Source organism: Panthera uncia (assembly GCF_023721935.1).
Source record: "Panthera uncia isolate 11264 chromosome C1 unlocalized genomic scaffold, Puncia_PCG_1.0 HiC_scaffold_4, whole genome shotgun sequence".
Taxonomy (NCBI): domain Eukaryota; kingdom Metazoa; phylum Chordata; class Mammalia; order Carnivora; family Felidae; genus Panthera; species Panthera uncia.
In genome coordinates, this window is record NW_026057585.1 from 33,071,478 (window position 1) to 33,087,746 (window position 16,269).

At 37.3% G+C, this 16,269-nt stretch overlaps 1 protein-coding gene across 9 annotated transcripts in view; it reads right to left on the bottom strand.

The window, feature by feature from the left end:
* Positions 1-4,130: 4,130 nt before the first annotated feature.
* CLCA2 (chloride channel accessory 2) overlaps positions 4,131-16,269 on the bottom strand; it is a 65,680-nt gene continuing 53,541 nt past the window's right edge. For 5 of the 9 annotated variants that reach the window (XM_049616873.1, XM_049616872.1, XM_049616868.1 and 2 more), the window contains 2 exons: positions 13,553-13,786; positions 4,132-5,370 (listed from right to left, as the gene is read on the bottom strand). In XM_049616873.1, coding sequence (XP_049472830.1) covers positions 4,925-5,370; positions 13,553-13,786 — 680 coding nt within the window. In that variant the 3' untranslated portion in view covers positions 4,132-4,924. Of the gene's footprint in view, positions 5,371-6,456; positions 6,551-13,552; positions 13,787-16,269 lie in introns of all 9 variants that reach the window. The other 4 variants (XM_049616875.1, XM_049616867.1, XM_049616876.1 and 1 more) reach the window with 3 other exon arrangements.

Here is a 16,269-nt window from a genome sequence, read left to right on the forward strand (position 1 = left end):
GTTTAATCAAGTCAAAAAATCTCTGCTTTTTAGTAGTTCTATTTATATTTAATATAATTATTAATTTAGCTGGCTTTCAGCCTACCTTCTTGCTATTTGCTTTCTGTTATTTCATTCTGTTTTTTGTTCCTTTATTTTATCTTGTTTTCTTTTGTGGTAATTGGTTAGTTTTAGTGTTCCATTTTATCACATTTAGTAGATTTTTAGATATACCTTTTTCTATTAATGGGTGGCAAGGGAATTATAATATGCCTTCTTAATTGATCCCAGTCTACTTGAATATACAACTTTCAACAGTGTAAGTCTGTTCTGCTCTTACTGTCATACATCTTACTTCTTTATGTTATTAATAACACAACACATTGTTTTTATTTTTACTTTAAACAGTCAATTGCCTTTTAAAGGAATTGAAAGTAAAAAAAAGAAAACCAACAATATATTACATTTACCTATTTATCATTTCCAATGATCTTCATTCCATGCTGTAGATCTGTATTTTCACCAGACATTTTCCTTCAGCTTAAAGAAATTACTTTGGTATTTCTTGCTGATGAACACGATTGCAGCTTTTATCTATGTGCCTTTATTTTGAAAGGTATTTTTGCTCAATAGAGAGTTCTGCATTGACAGATTTTTCTTCTATCACTTAAAGATGTCATTTTGTTGTCTTCTGGTCTCAACTGGTTCTGATGAGTAATCAGTCATTATTTCTATTATATACTGAGGTGCTATTTTTTCTGCATAAATCCTATGTTAGGTTTACTGAGGATCTCAGATCTATAGGCTGATAGTTTAAGTCAAATTTGGAAAAATTTCAACCAATATTTCTTTGAATATTTTTATGCTCCCTTTTTTCTTCTTCTACTTCTGGGACTAATTGTTATGTGTGTTAAACTTTTTGATAGTGTTCCACCTATCATTTTGGCTTTTCCATTTTTAAAAAATGAAATGCTTCCTTCAGTTTGCATGATTTCCATTTTTATTTCTTCAAATCATCTGATCATTTCTTCTGTAGTACCAGTCTGTTGTTAATCCATTACAAAAATCTTCTTTCATACATTGTATTTTTCTATTTTAGTGTTCTCATTTACTTCTTTTTAGAGTTTTGGCATCTTTCCTGAAATTTCTTCTCTTTTCATTACTTTTTCCTATTTTTACCTATAACTTACCATATTTATAATAGTTATTGTAAACTCATTGGATGCTAATTTCTAATCTGGATAAATTTTGGATCTTCTCTTAACAGATTTTGATTCTTATTAGTTATGGGACACATTTCCTGCTTGTTGGCATGTCTGTTAATTTTTTATTATATACTGTGTGATGTAGAGAATCAGTATATGTTTTCTTCTAGCAGTAGTTTAATTATTGGTGAATCATCTTGATTCTGTGGAGACTTGGTTTTAGGCTTTGTGAGAGCAGATCTATTTCAGTTTTGCTCTTGTTCTACAGCATAACTCTTAGTCTGGGGACGTGGTCCTTATCCCTAATGTGGTCCTCCTGGAGTTTCAATGAAAACACAAGGTTCTTACCAACCCTCTGTAACTTGAGTAAACTTTTTTCTCCCTAGTACTGGGCAGTTACTGAAATCTATGTTTAACTCTTTTAGCCTCCAAGCTCTTGTTTTCTATTAGATTCCTTTGCAGCTTAGGACTCACCTAAGGATTGTGAGGATACAGATTTGAGAGCTTCCCCTTGTAATTGCTTCCTTTTGGGGAATTTCTCCCTCAATTTCCAACTGCTTTGGCAACCCAGAACTCTTACCTCAGCTTGTCAATCCAGTAAGACTGCCGCTTTCTGCTTGGGCTCTATCCAGATGCTGTGAGCAAACTGGGAATACCTTCAGAGGGAAAAGCTAGTTAAATATGGGTCTCACCTAGAATTCTTCCCTTTTTTCAAGGGTTTCTACCAGTTTCTACCTACTTTTTTTTTCTTTTTTGGTGTCTAATACCTTCAACAAGTTATGATATATATCTATATCTATATCTATATATCTATATCTATATCTATATCTATATCTATATATAGATATAGATATAGATAGATAGATAGAGAGAGAGAATTATACCTGTTAGCAAGAGGATTCATTTCATATGAACAACCCTGCCATTAGTGCAATTGGATTTGTCACATTAAGTTTTAAGTGAATGCTATTTTTCAGGATCAACTCTTCTACGAATCATTATATTATAGCAGAGGGCAAATCCTAAAGCAAATAAAGTAACTTTTTTTTGGAAGGCTTTCTGATACTAACATGCATGTGTAAATTATATTTGGGGGGCAGTCAACAGTGCATACATAAATAGCAATCTGCTCAGGGCATAGACTCTATTAACTCATCCCCTAGAAATTTTCTACCTCCTACTTCTCTCTTACTTCCATTCAGATTTAAACTTCTTTTGCTATCCTTCTTTTAAGAGTAGAGAAAAAAATAGAGGGGATATTCTCAGTTTCCAAAACAAATTTCTATTTATTGAATAACAACAACCATACTGGCATTGGAAGATAATAATATCTACCTAGTCTTCTCTTCCCCCTCCCAGGTAACTGACTGGCTCACATTTTTCCTCCTCTTACGATCTCAGATCAAATCTTCAATGATGTCACTATTCATGTGGTAGTTCACCAGTGACCACAATTCCTCATACTCCTTGGCTCAACTCTTGTCTGTTTTATTTTCCACCATTTGGTCAAGATCAATGTCACATCCTTTTTAGTGGCTCTATTCTATTGATGATTGCTGCGATCTCTAAATCAATATTTTACCACATTTATTATATCTTTCTTGTTGTCTAATGCCTCATTCCCTCATAACTACTGAACATTTTTGCTTTACCTGCTTTATGAGATCACCCTTTCTACCCTGCTACAATGCATTTCAGCTACTCATGTTAACATCTTTAATCTATTTTGTTTTGCCTCTTTCACTAATTTTGGGATTTAAGTCCATTTATTGACTCCTGTACACACAAGATGGAAAAATAAACAAATCCGGTTCCTCAAAACTAGACTCGTTCTCTTGTTAACTGCTCTTAAAAGAGTTAAATATTTCTAGGCATAATCCTCACGATCTTCCCACACCTTCTTAAATACAGAGTAAAGGAGTAGTATAAGAATGGGGCTCTACTCCTATATACCTCTGCTGCTAATCTGCACAGTGCTCTCTTAACCCTTTATTTTCCTATCTGTAAAATGAGGAAAACACTTAAAGACTTAAAACCCACCATGCCCTATCTCAGCATTCTATATTTCCAGCTCATGGAAGCTACGGAGAAGAAAATCCCAGACTAACAAGCATGATGGCAATAGAGGAAGAAGGGACTGACTGCCAAGTGGGGACTTGAAGTCTGCATCTGGAAAACTTTAGGCACTACGAGATTTAGAACACTAACAGGTCACACGTGGGATGTAGTATGAACTGCAAGGAGGCAGCCTGGGTGAGAGATTTTCTGGCCATTTTACCCCTCAGCACTGCTTTGAGTCTCCGACTCAGGCTTTATGTGTTCTTTCTCTTTCTTCTTGTCCCAGTTACCCAGTTTTCTCCCCCCTTCTCCAGAACTTAATCTAATTTTCACTCTTAATTGGACCTGGTTATAAAATAGATCTATTCCACTTTATTGTTTGTATTTATTCAATAAATTTTTAAAGTTCTTTAATATACAAAGCAAATGATTCTACTGCTCAATAATCTTAAAACCATAAGGATATTAAAATTAGATGAAAGAAGATTTTTATTTCCTTGTGACCTGTGTTTCTATTCACCTCTGACCCCCATAGGTAAATAACCTTTGATGGAGAAAGGATTCCTAGAGTCTTCTTTATTTATTTATTTTTAAATGTTTATTTATTTTGAGAGAAAGAGAGAGAGTGAGAGAGGGGCAGAGAGAGAAGGAGAGAGAGAATCTGAAGCAGGCTGTACTCTCAGTGTAGAGCCTGATGTGGGGCTCGAACTCACAAACCGTGAAATTATGGCTTGAGCTGTAGTCAGGTGCTTAAACAAGTGAGCTACCCAGGTGCCCCTGTAGAGTCTTCTTTAAACAAAAGATAGAATCAGTTAATCATTTCTAAAGGTCAGTATGCCCCCCCCCCCCCGCCCCATGGCTTCTTCTTTGGTTGAACTCAGATAAAACTGTGTAGACCATGTATGTGTTAAAATAAGCTCAGAACTATGTCTCCTTCTTTACTTAAAGCCTTATGAGAGCTATAACCATTTTTTTTTATTAAATAACACCCAAGGCAATAACTTGGAAAGCTGCTTTGATGAGAATAGAAACTTATACGCAATAAATTCAATAGACCTCTGTTATCAAATCTCTGTCAGGGGACAAGGATAATATCCACATGTTAATGTTAACTCTTACAGTGAACAAAGATATATCTGAGCATTAGCAGTGGGATTTGATCTTAGTATAGTTAACCAAATGGCAAGAAGTGAAGAACTTTACAACAGGGGCTTCATATATAAAATGCAGCATGATCTTTAGTCATAAATAAGCAACCTGTTCTGAAAAGATAAGGAATGAAAAATTAATCAAAGTAACTGAACAATTGCTTCATATAGACAGTTATACCAAACTCCTTTTCTCTACTTGGGGCTATTTTTCCTCTACAATAAAACAAGCTTTTCTTGATTCTTTAGTTCAACTTTGCCCTTGCCTTTGCTTTTAAAGACATTACCTTGGTGACTAATTTTTATTATTTTGTCCATAGCCAAAGCTTAAGGGTTTCCTAATTTCCTTCAAAAATGAGTGTTATAAAATATTTTTTGGTGTCTGTTTAGCATATAAAAATCTGACCTGTATTATACAAAAACTCAAAGCATTTTTAATAGTTCTGATGTCAATTTGACTTTATTGGTATGTTTTTATAAAGTGCAAAGGCCATGGATCTTATATCTAAGAAGGAAGGCACTCTATACATTTGTTTATATTAATTTTGTTCCATTCTCTTTCTTGTCTGCTCTCTTTTTCCTGTTTAAAATATAATGTGTTACAGCTATAGTGAGGCAAATGATTCCTATTGAACTCACTGCTGTCAAAACTCCTTTCAATATAAGATGGTCTCTGGCAAGTACAGGAGCAGAATTTGGGGGAATAAACAGAGATACCTGGGCAATGTTAGATACAGCAGACTTTAAGGAGTTCTTATCTATTGCTCGTATTGCCACATAAATTCTGTGGCTTTCTTGTGTCTCTCCATCAGGTTGATGGTCAGGTCCATTTGTGAAAAGCTTTGGTGAGAATGTAAATATCTCCTTGGTGCCAGCTTGCTGAGGACTTAGTAGCTTTGATATATTCACTAGAATGGCATTGTTAAAGTCATCTTGAATTTTCTGTAAGCTTTGACTCATTCTTATTTCATAGCTGTTAGCTGAAATTAAAAAATATAAATAGAAAGGTTAAGTCACTTGGGTAATTTATCTAGCTTATTATAAATGACTAACGAGAATGGCAACAAAAAGTCAAAATACCTAGAAATAAACGTAACAAAAAATTGCGTATGAACAAAACTTTAAAACACTATATAAGAACTCATATTGAAACCTAAGCAAGAGGAAAAGCTTATTATGTTTTTTGAATAGGAAGATTCAACATAATAAAGATGTTATTTTTCCCTAAGTTATTTTGTAAATTTTACATGATTCTATTGAAATTGCTTCTAGTTTCCATTTTAACAAGCTTATTGTAAAACTTGAACAGAAAATAAATAATCTGGGTTGGCCATATAAAGTCTAAAAAATAGCAGTGTGGAAGGACTAAACCTATATGATATAAAAACACTATAATATTTCTATAACTAAAGCCTACAGTTCTGGTACATGAATAAACTAATATCTAAAAGTAGGCCAAAATACAACCAGGAATTTAGCATATGATAGACACAGAATTCAAATTTATGGGGTGGGGGAATACAAATTTCTTGATAAATGGTGTTGTGACAGTTGGGTACAATTTTGTAAAAAAAATAAAATTGGATCCATATCACAAACCTTTTTCTCAGGATAAACTCCATAATTATCAAAAAGTTTGGAGTAAAAAATAAAAATATTAAGTATTTAGTAGGAAACAATAGGTAAATTCCAGTATGGTCTCGAAGTAGGAAAGGCCTTTATAATTAAAACTCAAAATTCAGTATCCATAAACAAGAAATTGATAAATTTGAATACATAAAATGAAAAACTTCTACATGGGGAATATCCTCTTAAGAAAAATGTAAGCATAAATGTTAAGTGACAAAAGTATATGTTACTTAAGTCAACGGTAAAAGTTTAATTCTGAGTTCTGGTAATGGTTAAGTGGCTTCTATTAGACTAACTCTCCAGCAGATAGTGGGTATGAACTCTGAAGAAAGCAAAAAACAGAACAACGACACAAAGCCATTGAAGCACTGGATTCAGATAAAAATAGGCAGAAACAAGAGGAGTTACAATCCGTAAAAAAGAAAAAAAAAGGAAACCAGAGTAGGAATGATCCATGTTTATGCAGCTTTTCCTCTGAAGGCACTTCCCTCTCCTGTACAGATAGCTGGATCTGAAAGCTACCTTCTGGATCTGGAAATCAGAGGACAGAGGAAGAGATTACCAGAAGGGCTAAAAATTGAAGGAGCTGGAGAAGGACCAGCCCCAACTCTATATACTTTTTTCAAGTCATCGGGAGACGTCCAATTATTCATGTATGGGTGAAACATTAAGAACTCAAGAGACAAATAATAGCTAGAAGGCTGAAAAACTGAGCAGAGTTTTATATAGATATATAGGTATAGATATAGATTTTGGAGTGTGAGTGTTGCCAAGTTAGAGGAGGTTATTAGCCCTTAAATATCCATTAAACACTGGAAGAGCCATGCTTTAAGAATAGAGATTGTGTGTGTGTGTGTGTGGGGGGGGTGCCTGTGGCTCAGTTTTAAGCATCCCACTGGCCTATGTCACGATTTCGCCATTCCCAAGTTCAAGCCCCGCATTGGGCTCTGAGCCTGGATCCTGTTTCGGATTCTGTGTCTCCCTCTCTCTGCCTCCTTCTCCACTCACCCTCTGTCTATTTCTCTCAGAAATAAACATTAAAAAAAAAATAGGAGATTAAGAGTGGATTGGACGCAACAGAAAATAATCAGTAAGCTTGAAGACAAGTGTATAGAAATCAAACTGTAGCACTCAGGAAAAAAAGAGAAAAACCAAACATAATCTCAATGATCTTTGTGACCCACTGTCCTATCCATTTAGTGTCGGTATTGTTTGTTATGTTATGTTATGTTATGTTATGTTATGTTATGTTAATATTATCCAAGAAAGAAAGAAGAATAGAACAAAATTTTTTTGAAGATATAATAGCTGAAAATATTCTAAATCTGCTCAGAAAGAATATTCCACAGATCCGAGAAACTCAGCAATCCCCAAAAAGAATATATATGGGAAAAACACACTGAGACACATCATGGTCAGTCTATTGAACACCAAAGATAAAAATAATTTAAAACAGTCAAAGGGAAAAAAGACACTTTACACTTAGGAACATAATAGTAAGAATGATAGTTGCCTTCTCATAAGAAAAAAATTGAGGGGCGCCTGGGTGGCGCAGTCGGTTAAGCGTCCGACTTCAGCCAGGTCACGATCTCGCGGTCCGTGAGTTCGAGCCCCGCGTCGGGCTCTGGGCTGACGGCTCGGAGCCTGGAGCCTGTTTCCGATTCTGTGTCTCCCTCTCTCTCTGCCCCTCCCCCGTTCATGCTTTGTCTCTCTCTGTCCCAAAAATAAATAAAAAAACATTGAAAAAAAAAATTAAAAAAATAAAATAAAAGAAAAAAAAAGAAAAAAATTGAAAACAAGATAATGAAATGACCTATTTAAGTACTGAAAGAAAAATCTATTGCCCAAGAATCCTATATCTAGTGAAAATGTACTTTAAAAAATTAAGGTGAAATAAACACATTTTCATATAAATGAGTCCTGAGAGAATTTCACTCAAAGACCTGAGCAACAAGGGAAATGATGCTGGATAAAAATTCAGACCTACAGCAAGGAAGACGACTAGAAATGCTGACAATCTGGGTGACTAAAAGGGTCAATTTCTCTCTTTAAAATTTCTTAAAAGTACAAGTGATTGTTTATAACAAAAACCATAGCAATGCATTGTGGGCTTTATAAAAATGTAGACATACGATAAATGCCAGCAAGACCGCAAAAGATGATGGAAGGGTACACGGAATTATATTTTTGAAAGATTCTCACATTATATGTGAAATGGTAAACATTAATTCAAGGCAAACTGTGCTAAGTTAAGAAAACTGCATGTTATAGAACAGCCAAATTTGGAGTAGCTGAGGGCAGAAATTTAATTGTTTTGATGTTCCTTATATTATTTTGAGTTTTCAAATTGGAGTGAGATACACATAACATAAAATTTATCATCTTAACCATTTTTTTTTTCGTTTATTATTTTTTTATTTATTTTTGGGACAGAGAGAGACAAAGCATGAACGGGGGAGGGGCAGAGAGAGAGGGACACACAGAATCGGAAACAGGCTCCAGGCTCCGAGCCATCAGCCCAGAGCCCGACGCGGGGCTCGAACTCACAGACCGCGAGATCGTGACCTGGCTGAAGTTGGACGCTTAACCGACTGCGCCACCCAGGCGCCCCTCATCTTAACCATTTTTTATGTGTACAGGTCAGTACATTTTTACGTGTTACATTCACATTGCTGTGCTGTTTTGATTTTCAACCCACGTGAATGTATTACCAATTCAAAAATAAAATTAATAACAAAGAATCACTAGATGCAAAAAAGGAAACCACCTATAGTACTAACACTCTAATAAGATCATAATTCTTATCTGAAATGGCTAAAAATACATTTAACAATGGACAAATCAGCTCCAAACAAAGATTTTGTTCTAAGGAATGAAAACCATAGGACATTCCAAGTTTCAATTAAAAAATGAAAATTTTCTGATGGCTGTGTTTTGAACAGTTTCCAAATCTATACTACTTTTTAATAATGAGACTATTTCTATTTCCTGGATAGTAATTAAAGGAAAGCACCCTTAGAGAAGGTTGTAAAAAGAAAATAGCCTCTATATTCAAATTTATCAATCAGCCAATTCCCTCTGGGAGCTGAGTTGGAGCACTGGAGCTGAGTTGCTCCCTGCTGCAGTTCAAATACAGGTGGACAGACATGGATAAGAAGCGAGGCTGACCATCTACTCCACACTCACAGTGGAACATATCCATTGTTCCTATGTCTGTGGTTCTCTATGGAGAAAGCTCTCCACGAGGTTCTCCCAGAGTCTTCTCCTGGATAATGAAACAAGTAATATTTCATAAGCCTTAGCATTTACAAAGATTGTCCACATGTACAGCCCCCTCTGTGAAATTTAAAATAAAAAGATGGGGAATCGGAGGTTAAATGTGGTGACACGGTCAACAGTTAGAAAGTTGTATCGCTGGAACCAAATTCTTTCTTCTAACTCCAAATCCCATGCACTTTCTACCATGAGCACCTACTAAACTTTATGCAGGACAGCTGTGAAACTGCAAAGACTGAAAACAAACTCAGCCCATACATTCACGGAGAGGCTCCTTCTGTTTACGGTAGTTGTGTTGCCCCTGTCGCTGTGAGAAAGAGAAATCAGGCCACTTCTGCATCTTTGACCTCTTAGGTATGTATCTCTCTGGGTTTCATCTCTAACTCTGCTTTAACAGTATATTTTAGCCAATGAAAGTAGTTCTATGGCCTTGGGCAAGACACTTAAACTCTCACGTTCATTCCCTTACGTTTGAAACAAGAAGGTCAGATTAGCTTGTCTTTAAGGTCCCTTCTGTCTCCAAAATGTTACAAAAGCTGGTATTTCCTAAGCAATTAATATGGACAAGGCACTATTTTAATCCCTCTTTGTGTTTTACCTCATTCAATTCTCAGCAATGCTCTGAGGTAGCTATTCTTACTATCTACTTTTGCAGATTAAAAATCAGAAAGTGAGAGAAATTAAGTAACTTGTCTCAGGTTACACAGGTAAAACATGCTGTGTCTGATTCTAGAACCCAGTACCTTAACACTATGCTACGCAGCCTCCCACTAGACTACACTCCTTCCTATTTCTTATTTCCCAGTAATTGTTCTTTTCCAGTTACTGAGGCTTACATCTTCATTAGCACCTTTACCAATAAATTCTTAGTATGGAAAGCTCTGGGCTTACACTGAGGACAGAGGAAGTTGAAGACTTGGTCCCATCTTTAGGGAGCTCTCTCTTCACTAGTGAGAACAATTCCTACTACCTCTCTTCATTTGACATCCAAGCTATCCCCTAAGGATTGTTTTAGGTTTCTTCTACTAAGTGTTCTTCCAGCTCGGAAGCATAACTGAGGGTTAGGGGAGGGTATAATGGGAAGAACAGTTGCTGTCACTGCAGCTTCCTCAGAAACAGCACATTTTTAACAATTTTTAAAGACAATGTGTTCAACAATGGTTATATAAGAACATGATGAAAAGATGTCTGAGGAAGAGTGTGCAGGTCAGGCTGTTAGGCATGTAGGGAATATAGTGCAGGGAAGTAGGCACAAGATTGGTGCTTTTTTTGTTGTCCAAAGGCTCTGCCCAGGCTCCTGGGATAAGAACCTGGCCTCTCCAAACCGTACAGATGGCATGGTGTTAAACTGTGTTTTTGACTATTTTTTCCCCTTAATATAGGATTATAAATTCTTGGGAGTGCAATGACCATCTTAAATTATGTTTATATAATGTTTAGCACTGTGCTGAGTATTAATAGTTACTTAGTAAATATATTTTCACTTCAATTTCTGGAAAGATATACAAAAGAAATTAACTTTATAGCAGAGATATGTCACATGCTTGGTGCTGAATTTTAACAAGTATTTTACCCCAGACTTATAATGAAAACCCAAGGAAGTAACCCGTTTCCATAATGCCTAGCCTGTATACATTCCCAGACATAATGGTGATCTGCTAATGTTTTATTTATAACATGTAATTGGTCATCGTTTTTAGGACATTGTGTATGGTGAAGAATGGGCACCTGGATATACACTGATATGCTTGTGCATATATTAGATATTCCTTTACTGCTAACAACATTTTTAAGAATAGTCACATTTTTGGGGCGCCTGGGTGGCGCAGTCGGTTAAGCGTCCGACTTCAGCCAGGTCACGATCTCGCGGTCCGTGAGTTCGAGCCCCGCGTCAGGCTCTGGGCTGATGGCTCGGAGCCTGGAGCCTATTTCCGATTCTGTGTCTCCCTCTCTCTCTGCCCCTCCCCCGTTCATGCTCTGTCTCTCTCTGTCCCCAAAATAAATAAAAAACGTTGAAAAAAAATTAAAAAAAAAAAAAAAAAAAAAGAATAGTCACATTTTTTATCATTGTTAACCAGAGACATACCCCCATTATTTCTAACTCTGGTCATAGATGTGAAGACAACGCCTTTCCAGACAATAATTTGGGGGGGGGAGTCAATAAAAGCACATGTTTATGAATTAAATAGGAATCTACTTGCCAGTTGGTCTATTCAGTACTAATTGGTCGATTTTGCCATTGCTGAGCCACCGAATCCGTTATGACTGAGTGATTTCAGCAACTTAATACACATCCAGCCATCTCCCAACATATCTTTTGTGGTTTATGGTTTTGACATCATAATGAGCCAGATCTGCTTCAGTCATCCCTCTCATCAGTGAGGTTATGTGGAGATCTCTCTATTCCCTTGATTAATGCCCTTTGTGATACCAATTCTAACACCCCATATGGTTGTATTTCTTCTTTCCAAGCCATTAATAACCACCAATACCACACACTTTCTTTCCATTCTTTTAAAAAAACGTTTAAATGTTTTTTAAAATTTATTTTTGAGAGAGAGACAGAGCACAAGAAGGGGACAGGCAGAGAGAGATACACACAGAATCTGAAGCAGGCTTCAGGCTCTGAGATATCACAGAGCTCAATGCAAGGCTTGAACTCATGAACTGCAAGACCATGACCTGAGCCAAAGTGGGATGCTCAACCGACTGAGCCACCCAGGCACCCCTCTCTCTACTCTTTTAATTTAGTGGTGTAGTTGAAACTCCTGGGGCACCGAAAGAACAGTTCCCAGTAGGGATGGTAATTTGAGCTTTTGCCTCATGTAGCACACTGCATGTCTGAGGCAGTGAGGAAAGAGTGAGAACACTAGGTGGCAGGCACCACTCTTACCTTTAAATACAGATGGGAGTGTTTATGGCTACAGAAGACAACAGCAATGCAAACGAGGAGCCCAGGAAACTTGGCATACTTTCTCTTCCCTTTCTGATTTTTATATGTCACTTCATTTATTCTTTATGATAACTTATGAAATAAATATTTGTAGTCCTATTTTCCATATAAGGAAACTGAGGCCAATAGAGGTTAAGCAACTTGCCAAAGATCAAACAGCTAGACTTAAAGCCACAGAAGGAAGAATTTTTTTCCTGAGATGTGAGTTACAGCTTTTTCCTTTATACAAGGGGCATATCCATCCCAGAGTTTCAATCATTTCATATCTCCAATCTTTAAATTAAGTGAATTCTTAATTCAGAATATATTTTACTTCCTTCTCCTCTGGCAAGAAGAGACAGAGTTTGATAAAAGAATTAGAAGACAAAGCTACAATATTGATGTTCCTCAGTAGCACAGAATTATTTGTAATTGAGATGCTTTCTGGTGAATGTAGTAAATGGACAGAAAATTTTAAGCCAAAAAACAATGGCCCAAGTTGGAAGCAAGACTGGCAAAGGCCCAAGGTGTTTACTGTTATTGACTGATAATGACAAAAACCTTTCAATAGAGAATGTTGGTTCCTATAGGAATCTCAATCAGAGGCAACAGGAAATAAATCATTTAATGTGTAATCAATGATAACCATGTTTTGGTGATGGCAAAGATGTTTAGAAAGGCGATTCTTGCAGAAAAGTTATTATGTTGAGTTGCTATGAGGGTCAAGGAATGATGATGGAAGCCTGAAGGCTGGCTTAGGCCTTAGAAAAAGGAAAGTTAAGAAAGAAGTTCATCAATGTCCATCCAAACAAGGCTAGGAAAGGCCAAATAAGGGACCTGGTTCTAGTTTCCCTGATGAAAGTGAGGTTCAGAAATGGGGGCAGAAAATGCACCAAGTTTTGCATAACTTATGGGAATTATTCCCCTAACCTTGACTTGTAAATCTTTGAATTCATTATTCACTATCTAATCTTCAGAAAACTAAATAACTCCAGTATTTGGAAGTCCATGCTCTGTAATGCAGGACCCATTTCTGTTGACTAGACTACTCTTGCATATGGTATTTATGTTTCCAATCAAGAGTTCTAGATGATGAGTGTCAGTTAGTTTACCAGAGCCTTCTCAATTCTGGGGAGCTGACAAGCTCTTGTCCCTAGACTCTTGTTCCATGTAATGCCTTATGAACAACTCAGAGCTTTTCATAACAACTCTCTGCAGTTCTGTCAGCTCTAAGCCCCCAAAGCATTTTTACCCAACTAACCCCTGGCATAGTTATTAGAAATTCTATCTCGTAGAGAAACAGATAGTGAAACCAAGAAACCTACCCTGGCCCTGATCATAGTCTTCTCCAGGTGCTGTCCATGATAAAGTCACCTCCTCTTCCACTTTTACAGCTTCCAGGTCAATAATTTTGCATGGTGGAAACACGTCAGGATGGGGGTCAGCCGGAACTCCTAGCACGGAAAAGGAGCCCCCTGAACTTACTCGGCTAAAGCCCCACTTTTGCTCCTCCTCATGCCTGCCCACTGATTTTCTTGGGGCATTCATCTGAATGTTACCTGTGACCATGAAAAGAATGGCCAAAACAACAAATTAGAATCTCCTGAATAGCTTGGTTTTGAGAGATTATTGAGAAACATTTTAAAACCTTTTTTTCTTTAATACATCTTTAGAATAACTGAGTTTATTTATTCTATAATTCATTCATTCATCCATCCATCCATCCATCCATCCATCCATCCTTCCATTCACTAAATAAGTATATTGAGGGTATATGCTCTGCCAGTAATCACAGACAAAACAGTATCTCAAAACTATAAAACAGAATTTATAGTCATACTAATACAACCATGTTTATAACTTGTGATAAATGTAGGAAGGAAAAAAGGCAGGGTGCTGTGAAGAAAAATAACACAGGTACGTAATTTATAGTGTTATCAAGGAAGTAACATTTAAAAGTATCATAAAGGGTGAGTAGGAGTCAGTCAGGCAAAGAGCGGAGGTAATAATATCTTAGGGAAAGGGAACAGGTTGTGTAAAACTCTGAGGTACTAAAGAGCTTTGCAAATAAGAAAAAATTAAAGCAAGGAGGAGATAGTTTGAGATAAGACAGGAGAGAGAAGCTCACGTAGGCAGGCCACTGTAATGATTTTAGAGTTTAACTATGGGGAAGCAAGGCAGTGACATGGTCACATTTACTCTCTAACAGGTTACTCTAGCTGCCTTCATTGGAGAATGGGTTCTAATGCAACAATCAGCGGGCCCTTTAGATAGCCACTACAATAGTCCAGACGGGGAGGATGGCAGGTTGGGCTGGGTGACAGCAGTGGGGAGGAGGGCAGAAGTAGGCAGTTTGAGATGTAATTTGGAGATAAATCAATAAAAGCTGGTGCTGGATTTGAATATGGAGTCGTACAGGAAAGAAAGTTGGTGGAAAAAAGAAAAAGAAACAGCTCCCAGGTTTGTAAAATATGCAACTTCAGAGGAAAAGCAGGCTAAAGAGAAGGAGATTAAACATGTAAGTTACAAGGTTTGTGATTCCTCTAAAACATCTAATTAAAGATGACAAGGAGCCAGTTAGATATGTATTTTAAGCTCAAAAAAGAGGTTTTATCTAGATTTAATAATTTTAAACTTGTGAATTTGGAAGATATAGGCATATAGGTATTATTAAAGCCATATGGATTAATGAAGTTACCTAATAAAAATGTCAACTATAGTGTTAAATAGCATTTATTGACTGCCTGGCTCACTACGTGCCAAGTACTTATTTAAGTACCTTGTGTGGATCGACTATTAAATTTTCCTATCACCATTACAAGGAGGGTACAATTATTACCCCTCTTTTTCAAGATGATGAAACAGAAGTACACAGAAACTAAGTAACTTGCCCCAAATCACAAAGCTAGTAAATGGAGGAGCGAGGTTCCAAACCCAGGCAGTGTGGCTACAGGTGATAGGGTAAGAAGGTTAGGCCTGAGCTCTGAAAATTGCCAACAGTTAGAGGCTTGGTAGAAAAGGAGGAACTGGGAAAGGAGCCCAACAAAAAAATTCCAGAGAATAAGAGGTGATCATAGAAACCAGTATATGACGAAGGAGAAATCAGTCAGCTGTGGCAGACACTGCTAAGGTCAGATAAAATGAGGACTGAAATGCGTTCGTTGGCTTTAACAGCAGTGCGGCCGTTGGTGGCTGGGGCCAGAGCACTTCCAGTGGAGTGATTTGGGTGGAAGTCAGACTGCGATGAATAGAAAGTGGTAAATTAAAGGTGAGAAAGTGCAGATGGCAGGATTAGACTAATGTCAAGGATGTAGATGACAGGGAGGTAGACAGAATCTGAAGGGAGACCAGTTAAAATAGATGTAATAAATCATGCTTGAATGTGGTTCAGAGGGGCCAGAAGAGTGGGACCGTGCAAAAGTGAGCTCACAAGGCCTCTGGATGGGCAGGCTAGATGGGATCCAGAGCAGAAGCCAGCAGAGACACTGGTCTTTGGAGAGGAGAAGAAGGATGCAGACATTACTGTGTCTGGAGATTTAGTGGTGTGAAAATAGAGCAGCTCCCTTTTTTTAAGTTTATTTATTTACTTTGAGGGACAGAGGGGGCTGAAGGGGCAGAGAGAGAGAGAGGGAGAGAGAGGGAATTAGAAGCAGGCTCCACACGGCATCAACACGGAGCCCAATGCAGGGCTCGAACTCACGAACCGTGAGATCATGACCTGAGCAGAAATTAAGAGTCAGATGTTTAACCAACTGAGCCACCCAGGCGGCGTGAGCAGCTCCCATTTTTTAACGAGGTGTGTGCTCCAGGTGATCATCTAAAAGTGATGTGATAAATGTTATGTTTGGTAGGAATGCTTAGGGAAACCTACCTTTTTCTTTCTGTGCTGCTAAGGGCATCTCCAAGATACACAGATAGAAGCACAGTTGTATATTACTTTTCTAATCTCTATACACTAGATGCTAATATGTGTGTGTATCCTTTAAACTCACAGGTTTCAGAAAGATAACAGACCAGACAGTAGCCTTCAAGCTCCTCAGTA